General features: G+C 50.2%; 2 protein-coding genes and 1 long non-coding RNA gene across 5 annotated transcripts; 2 read left to right on the top strand and 1 right to left on the bottom strand.

Annotated features, from left to right (window-relative positions):
• Positions 1 to 317: 317 nt before the first annotated feature.
• TOMM40L (translocase of outer mitochondrial membrane 40 like) lies at positions 318 to 4874 on the top strand. The gene is made up of 10 exons (XM_043451013.1): positions 318 to 473; positions 685 to 934; positions 1226 to 1293; positions 1591 to 1683; positions 1970 to 2071; positions 2218 to 2323; positions 2514 to 2636; positions 2751 to 2827; positions 3021 to 3123; positions 3261 to 4874. The coding sequence occupies exons 2-10, from the start codon at positions 820 to 822 to the stop codon at positions 3398 to 3400; spliced, it is 927 nt and encodes a 308-aa protein (XP_043306948.1). The 5' UTR covers positions 318 to 473; positions 685 to 819; the 3' UTR covers positions 3401 to 4874.
• NR1I3 (nuclear receptor subfamily 1 group I member 3) lies at positions 3986 to 9127 on the bottom strand. Of its 3 annotated transcripts, none has more exons than XM_043451012.1 (9): positions 8821 to 9127; positions 8528 to 8667; positions 7824 to 7954; positions 6474 to 6643; positions 5903 to 6042; positions 5531 to 5676; positions 5319 to 5432; positions 5031 to 5136; positions 3986 to 4248 (listed from the first exon to the last, which is right to left on the bottom strand). In XM_043451012.1, exons 2-9 carry the CDS (start codon positions 8632 to 8634, stop codon positions 4119 to 4121), a joined length of 1044 nt encoding a protein of 347 aa, XP_043306947.1. In that variant the 5' UTR covers positions 8635 to 8667; positions 8821 to 9127; the 3' UTR covers positions 3986 to 4118. The 3 variants fall into 3 exon arrangements, with proteins under 3 accessions (XP_043306947.1, XP_043306946.1, XP_043306945.1); XM_043451011.1 differs by having other exon boundaries at positions 5319 to 5435; positions 8821 to 9123; XM_043451010.1 differs by having other exon boundaries at positions 5319 to 5435; positions 8963 to 9123.
• LOC122430411 lies at positions 7796 to 9863 on the top strand. The gene is made up of 3 exons (XR_006266330.1): positions 7796 to 8642; positions 9162 to 9334; positions 9638 to 9863. It is a non-coding gene; the product is annotated as an uncharacterized LOC122430411 (long non-coding RNA).
• Positions 9864 to 11906: the final 2043 nt, after the last annotated feature.

Here is an 11906-nt window from a genome sequence, read left to right as displayed (position 1 = left end):
CTACACAGTGGAGGGAACTTCAGTGACTCAGGCCCCAAGATGCTCCCTCTAGTGTCTTGCTCGTTAAAAGATTTTTCCCGACCTTGGAGAGGCAGGGCAATTTAACGCCATCTATTTGAGTAGATCTAAGGACCTAACCAATCAAGTACAGCCTGTCCCCGCAGTGCCGGGGTTGGAGCTCTCTGGACGTAAGGTCGGCCACTCTTTTGCGTTCTCCTCTCCTATTGGCCAATGCTCGGCAGCCAAGCAGCCTTTCCTTTTTCTTTCTTTTTTTTTAAATCCATTGGGCGGAGCTCAATCAAGGAGGGTTGGGTCTCTGAAATCTTTTTTGTCGCCCGGTTCCAAGATGGCGTCCGTGACCACGCTGGGGGTGCAGCGTGAAGCCGCAGTTGTGCCATCAGTCAAGATGGCTGCCCCCATCAAGATGACCGGGGTGTGCCTGGGGGAAAGGGGCAGCATGATGGTCTGAGAAGGTAAGGGTTATTGCCTCATTGCAAGCCTCGCCATAGGGCCTAGGGGTGAAGAGCAGAAAGACTAGGAGGCTGGGTAAAGTCTGTGGTGGAGACTAGGATTAGAGAGTGGGGGAGGTTACAAGGGTGACAGCGGGATTAAAGATGAAATGGGAGTGTGCCTGGGGTTCAAGCTCCCCACCGGTGCCCTCCCCCCCTACTTTTCCTGTTCCAGGTCTAGCGTCGGACTATGTGGAAGTTTCTGGGGCTGGGGAGCCGGATAATGGGGGGTGGGGCCCGTGGAGGGTAGAGGGAGCAAGAGCGTCCTTTCCCAGGCGAACCCCGGCCCCTCCCTGACCTCTCTACTGAAATGGGGAACACACTGGGCCTGGCACCTATGGGGGCTTTGCCCCGCCGGAGCCCCCGTCGAGAGGAGCCTCTCCCCAACCCTGGGAGCTTTGATGAGCTGCACCGGCTATGCAAAGGTGAGCAGACACCCGAGGCATTTGGGCGGCTCACGTTGAAGGGGCAGAGAAGGGCGGGGTCTTGAGTGCCGGGTGTCCAGTGACGGGAGCAGAAAAGGGGAGATCACAGCTGGGCCATGCAGCCTCAGGGAGGATCAGGCACCCCCATGGAGTGGAGCATTTCCTGTTGCAGGACTTGGGAGGAGGTCAGTTGCTCCAAAGCACTTCTGTGGGATCGAAAGGGGAGACTACTTCGTGGGGTAGGGGTTCCTTGTCTGCTTATTCCTTCCCTTCCCCCTCCCCTCCCTTCAGATGTGTTCCCAGCACAGATGGAGGGAGTGAAGCTCGTGGTCAACAAGGTTCTCAGCAGCCATTTCCAGGTGCTCCCACTTCTCTGGCCCCTCCTCTCTATTCCTCCCTGCCTGTCCCTGGATCTTCTCCTTTCCTTTTGTGCTCCCCCCTTCGCCAGGCTATATGGGACAAAGGAGGAGGGATATGGGGCCCTTTTGACTTCCTTTGCTTGTGGGACTCGTTGCTTTTAATCCGGTGACCCTCTGTATAAGTTGGAATGTTTGGGTTTCTTAAAGACCTGCGGGATGGGGAATAGATGAAGGGTAGGATGGGGGATTGAAATGGAGCAGGGGTGCTGTCTCCTGCATTGATTTCTCTTTCCTCAGGTGTCTCACACTGTGCACATGAGCGCTCTGGGCTTGCCCGGCTATCATCTTCATGCGGCCTATGCCGGGGACTGGCAACTTAGTCCCACTGAGGTGAGCGCTCCACTCCCCTGGGTTATCTCCCCCAAAGCCCAGCTGGGACTCAGACGTAGAGGAGGAGGAAATGTGTTTGTCATGGGGAAGAATGGGCAGGGTATGTCCTCTGTGTTTCCTCTGAATGGGAGAAGGTGGGGGAAACAAATCTGTGTGATGAGTTGAGAGTTTGTCTTTGTGATTCCACTAGGGGGTGCTGCGTACTGTTAAAGAAATCCTACATTTGGATTGCGGCTGAGTGGGGCCCCTCCGCTGCGTGTTACTGACTGTGGACACTCTTCCACAGGTGTTCCCCACTGTGGTGGGCGATATGGACAGCAGTGGCAGCCTCAACGCCCAGGTCCTGCTCCTCTTGGCAGAGCGGCTCCGAGCCAAGGCTGTCTTTCAGGTGACCGCGGGTCCTGCCTTCATCCACTGAAGCATTTCCTCTTTCTCCTCCTCGAGTGTTCTGCCCTGGTGGCTGAGGGAGAGGAGCAGAGGCTGCAGTGATTGCAAAGAGAGAGGGAGATTTTACTTCTTGCTCTCCCTATCTAGACGCAGCAGGCCAAGTTCCTGACCTGGCAGTTTGATGGCGAGTATCGGGGAGATGACTACACAGCCACTCTGACCCTAGGAAATCCGGACCTGATTGGGGAATCAGGTGAGGAATGGGTACAGGCTTCTTTCGGTCTTGGCCACCCACCTGCTGATGTTGACTATGCCTCTACCTTGTCTGTACAGTTCAGGGATTAGGGAAGAAGCTCTGGGGGCAGGCTGGGGCGGGGGCCGTTGGGAATGAGAGAGCAGGCCTGTCTCTGTGACTGACTCCGGGTCTCCCCACTCCCCCGCAGTGATCATGGTCGCTCACTTCCTGCAGAGCCTCACTCATCGGCTGGTGCTGGGAGGAGAGCTAGTTTATCACCGGCGGCCGGGCGAAGAGGGGGCCATCCTGACACTGGCTGGGAAGTACTCGGGTATGGGGTGAGGAAGAGCAGTGAGGGGGAGGGCCATTCTGGACTTGGCTGGAGGTTCTGGCCTGTGTTCTATTGCAGTAACGGTCTTTTTCTCTTATACTTTGGTTTTCACAGCCGTACACTGGGTAGCTACGTTGAATGTGGGATCAGGTGGGGCCCATGCAAGTTATTACCACAGGGCAAATGAACAGGTTAGTCTACTAACCCCATCCCCTACCCCCAACAAGTCCCTGCAGACCCCCACAGGCCCTGCTGGCCTGCTGATTTTCCTGCCCACACTATGTATACATTTCATGCGTGCCTTCATTCTGCCAGTCCCCTGTCAGGACTCCTCTCGTCTTCACTGAGACAGATCCGTCTCCCATCCTTGCCCACCATTCTCAGGTTCAGGTTGGAGTGGAGTTTGAAGCAAACACAAGGCTACAAGACACAACCTTCTCCTTTGGTTACCACCTGACTCTGCCCCAGGCCAACATGGTATTTAGAGGTGAGGGCTGTTCAGATGATATTCCGAAGTGCTGAGGGATTGGGGCGGGCAGTGGGAGGGAAGCGCCGCCTTAAATCTGCTGACCCCTTTTTCCAAGCCCTGTTAAATAACATAGTGTGTATTCTCTTCCCCAACAGGCTTGGTGGATAGTAACTGGTGTGTGGGTGCTGTGCTGGAGAAGAAGATGCCCCCCCTGCCTGTCACCCTTGCCCTCGGAGCCTTCCTTAATCACTGGCGCAACAGATTCCACTGTGGCTTTAGCATCACTGTGGGCTGAGGTCACCCCAGAGCCAGCCCACACAACAGTTGGAGCCTCCGAGTCAGGTGTCCTGGGGCCAGAGCCCTCTCCAGAGCCCACCTTGCTGGGTGACCTCTGGGTCCCAAGAGCAGAGTGGGGACAGGACCACACCCTCCTCAGAACTGAAGCTGCCACAGGGGCAGCTGCTGAGGCCGTGGTTTGAGTCTCCCACCTCTGCCACCAGTCCAGTATCATCTTCCCATGCTCTTACGGCTCTGGACTAGGGGAGAAGGATTAAGGGGTATGTCTGGCTGAATTTTCTCTCCTCACTCCCACCTCCTCTATTTCTCTGTGGATTAAAGCTCCTAGCCTCTTTCTCTTCAGAGCAGAAAAATCTGCATGGGATTCACTCCCCATCCTGTGTTCCATCCCAGAGTTTCCCAAACTGGGAAAAGAAGGACTGAAGGGCTAAATCTTTGACCTCAGAAAGTGGGGCCCACCTATTCCCAGAAGGAGCTTCTTTACCTCTTAGCCCTGAGGCTTCCTCCTTCCCCATCTTCTGTGCTTCCAGAGAACAACTTTGTCCCCACAGCACCCCTCACTCTCCCTATTACTGCATGAAGAGGCAGTTACTGCTTTAATCTTTCTTTGCAACCAACGGGCTCCCTGTTTACTGTCTGCAGTCTCTGGCCCCAGGATTCTCCCCTTTCCAGTCCAACATGTCCAGGTGGGGCTGGGGAAGCAGGTAGATTGGGCCTCAGCTGCAGATCTCCTGGAGCAGTGGCATCATGGTGGACAGTCCCTGGATGTTCTGGATTTGGTACCAAAATGCATCGTGAATGCTTCGGAGATCAGCCAACAGGCCCAGCAGCTTCGCATATAGAAACCTTTGTGGTCACGAGGGAAAGAGGAGAGAAATAAGGCAGCTAAGAGTCTTGCCCTGAGGCCCTGACCCCCTGAATTGCCTCTCAGTGAAGCTAGGTCTGAACATCAAGTTCCAAAGGGGCTTCTATGTGACACTGATTTCTCTCACCATGCTGTTTTTCTTGAACCCAGAGCTCAGAGGGCCAAGTGAGAAGAAACCCCTGCCTTGGCCAGATCTTCAACTGTGTGGATCTGGCCTTGTAGAGCAGGTTCTAGAAGGTGGGTATGTTCTTTGGTATGATAACGCACCCCTCTTCTGATCAAACTGGCACATTCAGGAATAAGCAACACAGAAGTGGAGTGTGCCCCAGAGCCTGGTTAGCTCATGGACTGTGGAACCAGGGACTGGCTTTGACCATGAAACTGAATGACCATAACTTCAAGGGGAACGAAAAATTAAAGGAATTGGACCAATGGAGAGGAGGGGAAGGGCCGAGAGAGTGAACAAGACTCTTGATAAGGTTGCTTTAGTCTGGAGAGGTTGGCTTGGTGAGGTGATAGATGTCATCAATCTCAGGAATGCTATTACACAGAGCCTGTGAGCTACCACGTTGCATCTCTGCTGAATAAAAAGATCTGGAAAAAGTGAGATGAAACAGCAGTAGGAGCCATTTGAATACCGAACTCTGAAACGGGAGGGAAGGACTAGATCCCCAGGGGCCCTGGTGTTCCAAAGGAAAGGACAGTGAAAGTACTCATCCTGAGTTCAGTTCACCCAGCCTCCACATGCCCAATCCCACCATACCGGTCCCGGGGCCGCGGCTGCTGGCCTTGGATGTAGTTCTGCAGAGTCAGCGCCATCTCCTCTTGCAACTGGTCGATCTCCTCCTTGCAGGTTATTCCAGGCCGGTCTGTAAGATAGGGAGTGAGGAAGGATAAGATGGGAGGTTGTGGGTGGCTTGGAGAGCCAAGACTGGGATAGACCCACTCCACAGGTTTGGAGACTACAAGGCCTGGATGGATGGATTGAGGGAGCTGGGAGTTTGGGCAGAGGTGGTAGAATGGAAGTTTCTGGGCTTTGGGGGATGCTCACCAGGAGAGAAGAGGGCCACTGCAGCCATGAGCACATACTCAGGCTCCCGGAGCTGTAGTCGGCGCAGTGTCCTATGGAAGCCAAAGATGAACTCCAAAAACTCTTCCTGGAACCCCGCTGTGGGAGATACTAGGCTTAGGAGCCTGCGGGTCACCTCGCCACATACCCTACCAAAGGAATGCATGCCCTCCACTGCCCGAGCACCATCTTACCTTGTGCTGCATCTTCTATGGTGTAGCGAAGAGGCCCACAGAGGAAGTTTTGTGTTTGGAGACAGAAAGTGGTGTTAAGTGCAATTTGACAGATTTCTATAGCTGCTCCCTTGAGAAGGGAGATCTGGTCCTCCATGGGCAAGGACCTGCAAGAAGCAGGAAACCTGCACTTTAGGCTGAACTTCAGAGAGGGAGAGGAACCCCCAGTTCTTATTGAGATGCTTAAAAGCCAAGCTGAGAATTCAAGATCTGGTACTTGAAAGGGCTGAGGGATGGGTTAGTTTGGTTAGTGACTCTTTTTTTTTTAATGGAGTGGGATTATAATTTACTGGAGCAATTTCTTCCTGAAAGGCATGGGGAGGGGTCACATACCGAAAAAGGGGCAGATCCTTGGTGAACTTGATGATTTGCTGTACCATGAAAGTGTTGACATCTGCAAAATGCATGAGCAGGGGCAGTACGGGGACCAGGGTGGGCAAACGCTGGTGATGGATGAACAGATGAGCTGGTGGCTGCAGAGATCAGAACCTGAGTGAGAGGCCCCAGTGCTAGGGGTCTCTTGTAGGTATCTCTAGTTTTATCTGATGGCTCAAACAGTAAAGACTCTGACTGCAATATGGGAGACCCAGGTTTGATCCCTGTGTTGGGAAGATTCTCTGAAGGAGGAAATGGCAACCGACTCCAATATTCTTGCCTGGGAAATCCCATGGACAGAGAAGGCTGGCGGGCTACAGTCCATGGGGTCACAAAGAGTCAGACACGACTAAGTGACTAACCCAACAGCTTTATCTTGAAAGGATTCCAGGCTGAGAAGTCTGCCTCGGCTGGGGTTCTGGAGAAGTCCTGTCCTCTATCAGGGCATGGCACACAGTCCCCTCCCTCAGGCCAGCCTCCTTGGGCACCCTTTTTGTCTTATTTCATCTTGAATCCTATAAATGCTCACCCTGAACTGCACAAACTGGTCAAACATGGTGCCCACATGGCGAGCGTGGGCCCCCAGGAGTGTCCGGACTAGCTCTTTCTGCTCCTTACTCAGCTGCATCGACGCTTGCTGTGCCCGTCGCTGGGCCTGTCTTGCTCGCCGCAATGCCAGGGCTTCTGCCGATAGGATCACTGTGCCCAGGGAAGGGATGTGACAAAGCTATTGAGACCAGCAGAGAGCACATCTCTCTGCTAGCCCCTGGCTTGAGACCCTTGGACACTCTGCACAATGGATACAAGGAGGGAGGAGAGTTCCTGAGGTTTCCTTGGGCGCGACTGGAGTCCCGGAGGCTCCAGGTGGTAGGGGATTCCTGTACATTTTCTCCAACCCATGGGACACTGTGGCAGAAAACAACGCACTGTGGGAGGGAAAGGAAGGATGGACAATAAAGTGGGGAAAGTATTAGGAGATGTTTGGCTTCTGGGGGAATATTGAAGAGGGAGGGCTCGTGATACCAAAAACATCACCTTGTGTGGCAATAGCTTTATAATTTCAAAGCTTCTGAGGTTAGGTCTCAGTGAATGAAACAATCCCATGGGTAGAGAGGGCGGGTGTGATTTCCATGTTTTTCAGAAACACAGACAGGCTGACATTCTAGTTACAGGTCCAAGGTCACAAAATACTGATGTGATATAGACTGGATTCAAGATTTTTTGACTTCTACAGTTTCTTTTCTACTGCTCCATGATGAAAAGTAATGTGATGTCACAAAGAAAATAAGGGTCTGGTGAATACTGACTCTCCAGTTTTCAGCTGAGTGTACTTAGGCAAGCTGATTTCTGTTAGTTTAAGTTTATTACAAGTTACATTGTCTTTTGGGGGCTGTACCTAATTACATGGCACTGAGAAAAAAATTAAATCAATCATTGAGTAGTTAGTAAGTCACAGGCACTATACTTGAGAGAGAGAGGAGAAAAAGCAAGGCATAAGAATACCTAGGAAAAGAGCATTCCGGGTAGAGGCAATGGCAAGTGCAAGTATAAGTTACATAAGTCCCCAGGAGAGGGTACTTTGGTGTGTTTGAAAATGGCATTGACATCAGTGTGGCTGGGATGGATTGAGCAAGGGGAAGAGGAGGAAGTGAAATCTGAGAGGTGGTATGGCAGACATGGGACTGTGAGACCATGGACCATAAAAGAGATAAGGAGCCCTTGGAAATCTTGAGCAGGGTAGAGACATTGTCTGACTCGTTTCAAAAAGCTTCCTCTGTCTTCCATGTGGAGAATAAAGCTGTGGGAACATGGGCAAAGCATAGTCGGTGGGTGGGGGGGGGACACAGTGGATTCTTGGGATGGTAGGGGGCCAACTCACTGTCCTTCTTCATGCCAGCATCCAAGCACTTCTGCAACCTGCAGGCTGGGCAGTGGCGCCTCTGGGCCTTGTTGACCTCACAGCTTCCAGCAAAGGGACACGTGAGGCTGGTGCTTTTGTTGACTGTTCTCCTGTGGAGACAGACGTTGTGAGGGTCAGGGATGGCAGCAAGCAGGTGGGTATGTGAGGGGCTACAATGATATGGTCCCAAAGAATCTATGGTAGGGATTCCCTGGTGGTCCTGTGGTTAGCACTCGGTGCTTTCACTGCCAAGGGCCTGGGTTCAATCCCTGGTTGGGGAACTAAAATCCTGAATCTAGGGTGACATGGGCTAATCTGAGCTGTGTCCAGAAGTCCCTAGGGGTAGGGAGGACACAATACATCTCAAGCATTCCCATGGGGCACACAATCAGTCAGGAAAGTCTATACTTTCTATAGACTATGCTAGTCTGGTGCTTTGCAGGTAGTGAGTACACTTGGCTATGGGGCTGTGTCCAGAGGACGCACACTCTGCCTCCCTCTGTTCTTCTGCCACGTGTTTATACAGTGTGGAGGTTGCCAGTGGGTCACGTGCTAGCTACAGGGTGGTTGGGTTCCAAGAAGCAAGAGTGCTGTAGCCGGACAATCCCTGGCGTATGCCGAGGCTTAAAGGCTGCCTGGCAGGCAGTTTGGGAGGTTGGTTGTGTTGAGGAGGAGGTTCTCACCTGAAGAAACCCTTGCAGCCCTCACAAGTCAGGGCATGGAAGTGGTAGCCTGTAGCCCGGTCCCCACACACTGCGCAGTTCCTCGGCTCATCTTCCCCACTGGCCATGGCTTCAGGTATTGGGGTGGCTGTCACAGGCCCCTGAATTTGGGAGGGGTTAGCAGTCAGCTCTAGACCCCCCTTGACATTCGACCCCCCTTCTACAGAGCCTCTTCCCAAACCTCCCCTGGGCCTGACCCCCTGCACTGTCTGCACTTCATTGCTTGAATCTCTGCCCCCTGAAAGATCTCCTACCTGCTCCTCTTACACGGCATGTAACCTGCAGGCCACAGAATCTGGTGCTGGATTCTTCTCCCCAGACTCCCCCTCTGACCTGCTTTCCGCTTGATCTCAGGAGCTGCCAGTGTTTAGAGTTAGGGATTATGGCCCTCAGTACCTGCAAAACAAGGAACTTCTGTTGTGTGTAGCCTCCGTTGTTCTCAGCGGTTACCTAGATGGGGCACAGACTCTGGACCCAGGGCAAAGACTTGGGTGGGAGGTTTTCCCAGCATGCCCGTGGTGCTGGCTGCTGGCACATGGGGAGGGACCCTGGCAGGAGGGGACCTCGTGACTCATTAGAAACTGCTCCTTATCAGATCCATAGTGACTCCCTACTGCTGAGTTTCCTGTTAGATCTGCAGCCTCCTCTGTGTATGGATTCTGGACAAGCTGAGAGGACGGAGGGAGAGAGAGAGACAACAAGCTTTTTCACATGCGGTATGTCCACAGTAAAAGAACAGGCGTAACAATTGTACACTGTTGCTCTAAGGTAAGTTCTTCAAAAGAGACTGGGGCCTAATTAAGAGTTTATCTAAAAAGAGCTGGAAGAGGCACCACTTCTGAAGCAGGGAGGGCTGAGAATTAAATCAGAGTGGCCCCTAGAATGTTAGAGGTATTTGGGATTGATGTGGGGACTCGTGCACCAGAGATGGCTTCGTGGGAGTGTGCCCATGAAGTCACACAGGCTCTGTGCTCAGAGGGATCTTGGGTTTGTTTTAATGCTCTGCTATTTCTACTGGCTTGGAATTCTTAATGATGTTTGAAAAAGGGACTCTGCATTTTCATTTTTCAGTGGGCCCTGCAAATTATGTACCTGGTCCTGTATGGAGCCAAGATGGAGGACTTCTAAGTAATAAGTTTAAGAATCAGAAGTAGGAGCCTTCACCATGGTTGTCTACTGCTGCTGCCGCTGCTAAGTCGCTTCAGTCATGTCCGACTCTGTGCGACCCCACAGACGGCAGCCCACCAGGCTCCCCCGTCCCTGGGATTCTCCAGGCAAGAACACTGGATTGGGTTGCCTTTGCATTCTCCAATGCATGAAAGTGAAAAGTCAAAGTGAAGTCACTCAGTCGTGTCCGACTCTTAGTGACCCCATGGACTGCAGCCTACCAGGCTCCTCCGTCCATGGGATTTGCCAGGCAAGAGTACTGGAGTGGGTTGCCATTGCCTTCTCTGATGGTTGTCTAGTGCTCCATAAATATTGAAGAATATTTTTGCAAGTATAAAAAGTGTGTGTGTGTTCAGATGGCCAAGAGGCACTTGAAAAGATGCTCAACATCATTAATTATTAGAGAAATGCAAATCAAAACTACAATGAGATATCACCTCATACCAGTCAGAATAGCCATCATCAAAAAGTTTACAAGCAATAAATGCTGGAGAGGGTGTGGAGAAAAGGGAACCCTCCTACACTGTTGGTAGGAATGTAAATTGGTGCAGTCACTATGGAGAACAGTATGGAGATTCCTTAAAAAACTAAAAATAGAGCTACCATATGACCCTGCAATCCCACTCTTTGGGCTTATGTCCAGAGAAAACTGTGGTTAGAAAGGATACGTGTACCCCAGTATTCATTGTAACGCTGTTTACAATAGCCAAGGGATGGAAGCAATCTAAATGTCCATTGACAGATGAATGGATGAAGAAGTTGTGGCACATATATACAATGGAATATTACTCACCCATTAAAAAGAATGAAATAATGCCATTTGCAGCAACATGGATGGACCTGGAGATTATCATACTGAGTAAAGTAAGTCAGACAAAGACAAATTCGTATGATATTGCCTATATGCAGAACCTAAAAAAATGATACAACTGAGCTTATTTACAAAACAGAAACAGACTCACAGACATAGAAAAATTTATGGTTACCAAAGGGGAAAATTTATGGTTACCAAAGGGGAAAGGGGGGTGGGAAATATAAATTCGGAGTTTGGGATTGACATACATACATGACTGTTTCTAAAATAGATAACCAATAAGGACCTACAGTATAGCACAGAGAAATCTGCTCAATATTCTGTAGTAATATAAATAGGAAAAGAATTTGAAAAAGATGGATACATGTATAACTGAATCACTTTGCCGTACACCTGAAACTACAGTATTGTAAATCAACTACAGTTGCTGTTACTGTTTCATTGCTAAGCCATGCCTGACGTTTTGCAACCCCATGGAGTGTAACCCACCAGACTCCACTGTCCATGGGATTTCCCAGGCAAGAGTACTGGAGTGGGTTGCCATTTCCTTCTCCAGAGGATCTTCTTGACACAGGGATCTAATGTCTCCTGCATTGGCAGGAGGGTTCTTTACCACTGAACCACCAGGGAAACCTGAATCAACCACAGTTGATTAAAATAGAAATATAAAATTAAAAAGTGAGAATTCTGAAAAGAAAAAGTGTGTATGTGTGTATATAACACTCTCTCCCAAATTTATGAATGGAAAAAAATAATATCAAAAGCTATTTGGATGTGTTGGGGATGGGTACTATGTTGGATAAATCTATGCTGGATAAATCTGATCATGCAAACACTGCAGTCAGGTACAAATCTCAATCTTTTCACCTTGAAAGTTCTTTCTCAGTGCGCATCTCCATGGGTATTTGTTGTTCCTGCACTTATATAGTCTTCTACCACTAGAATACAGCATTTTTTCTTTTTGTCATATTGTTCATTTTTTCAGTTAAGGACTAAATTATAACTAATGTTGCTCTGACAATGAGTTAAAAACCAAATTCAGGCTAGAGCCATAAAAATACAGTTAGAGACAGAGAGAAGAGCCTGGGTTAGAAAGAGCTTCATTTAGGTCCTCTTCATCTCAAGTAGGTACAACATCCAACTATGTTTAACTACTGCATTGTGAAGCAAGCCGAGTTCCAGAGAGCACAGACTTGGATCCGGTCCTTGCATATTTATGTGTGTGCATCTGTTGTTATCTTTGCTTGAGTGGGACTCTTGTGAGAATTTACACTCACTCATTCAATCAACAAATACTGAGAACCTCCTATATATTAGACACTAGGGATAAAAAAGATAAATAAAAGCCCAAGGGAAAAA

Source organism: Cervus canadensis, chromosome 2 (assembly GCF_019320065.1).
Source record: "Cervus canadensis isolate Bull #8, Minnesota chromosome 2, ASM1932006v1, whole genome shotgun sequence".
In the NCBI taxonomy this organism is placed as follows: Eukaryota; Metazoa; Chordata; class Mammalia; order Artiodactyla; family Cervidae; genus Cervus; species Cervus canadensis.
This window is presented reverse-complemented; position numbering and strand designations above follow the sequence as displayed.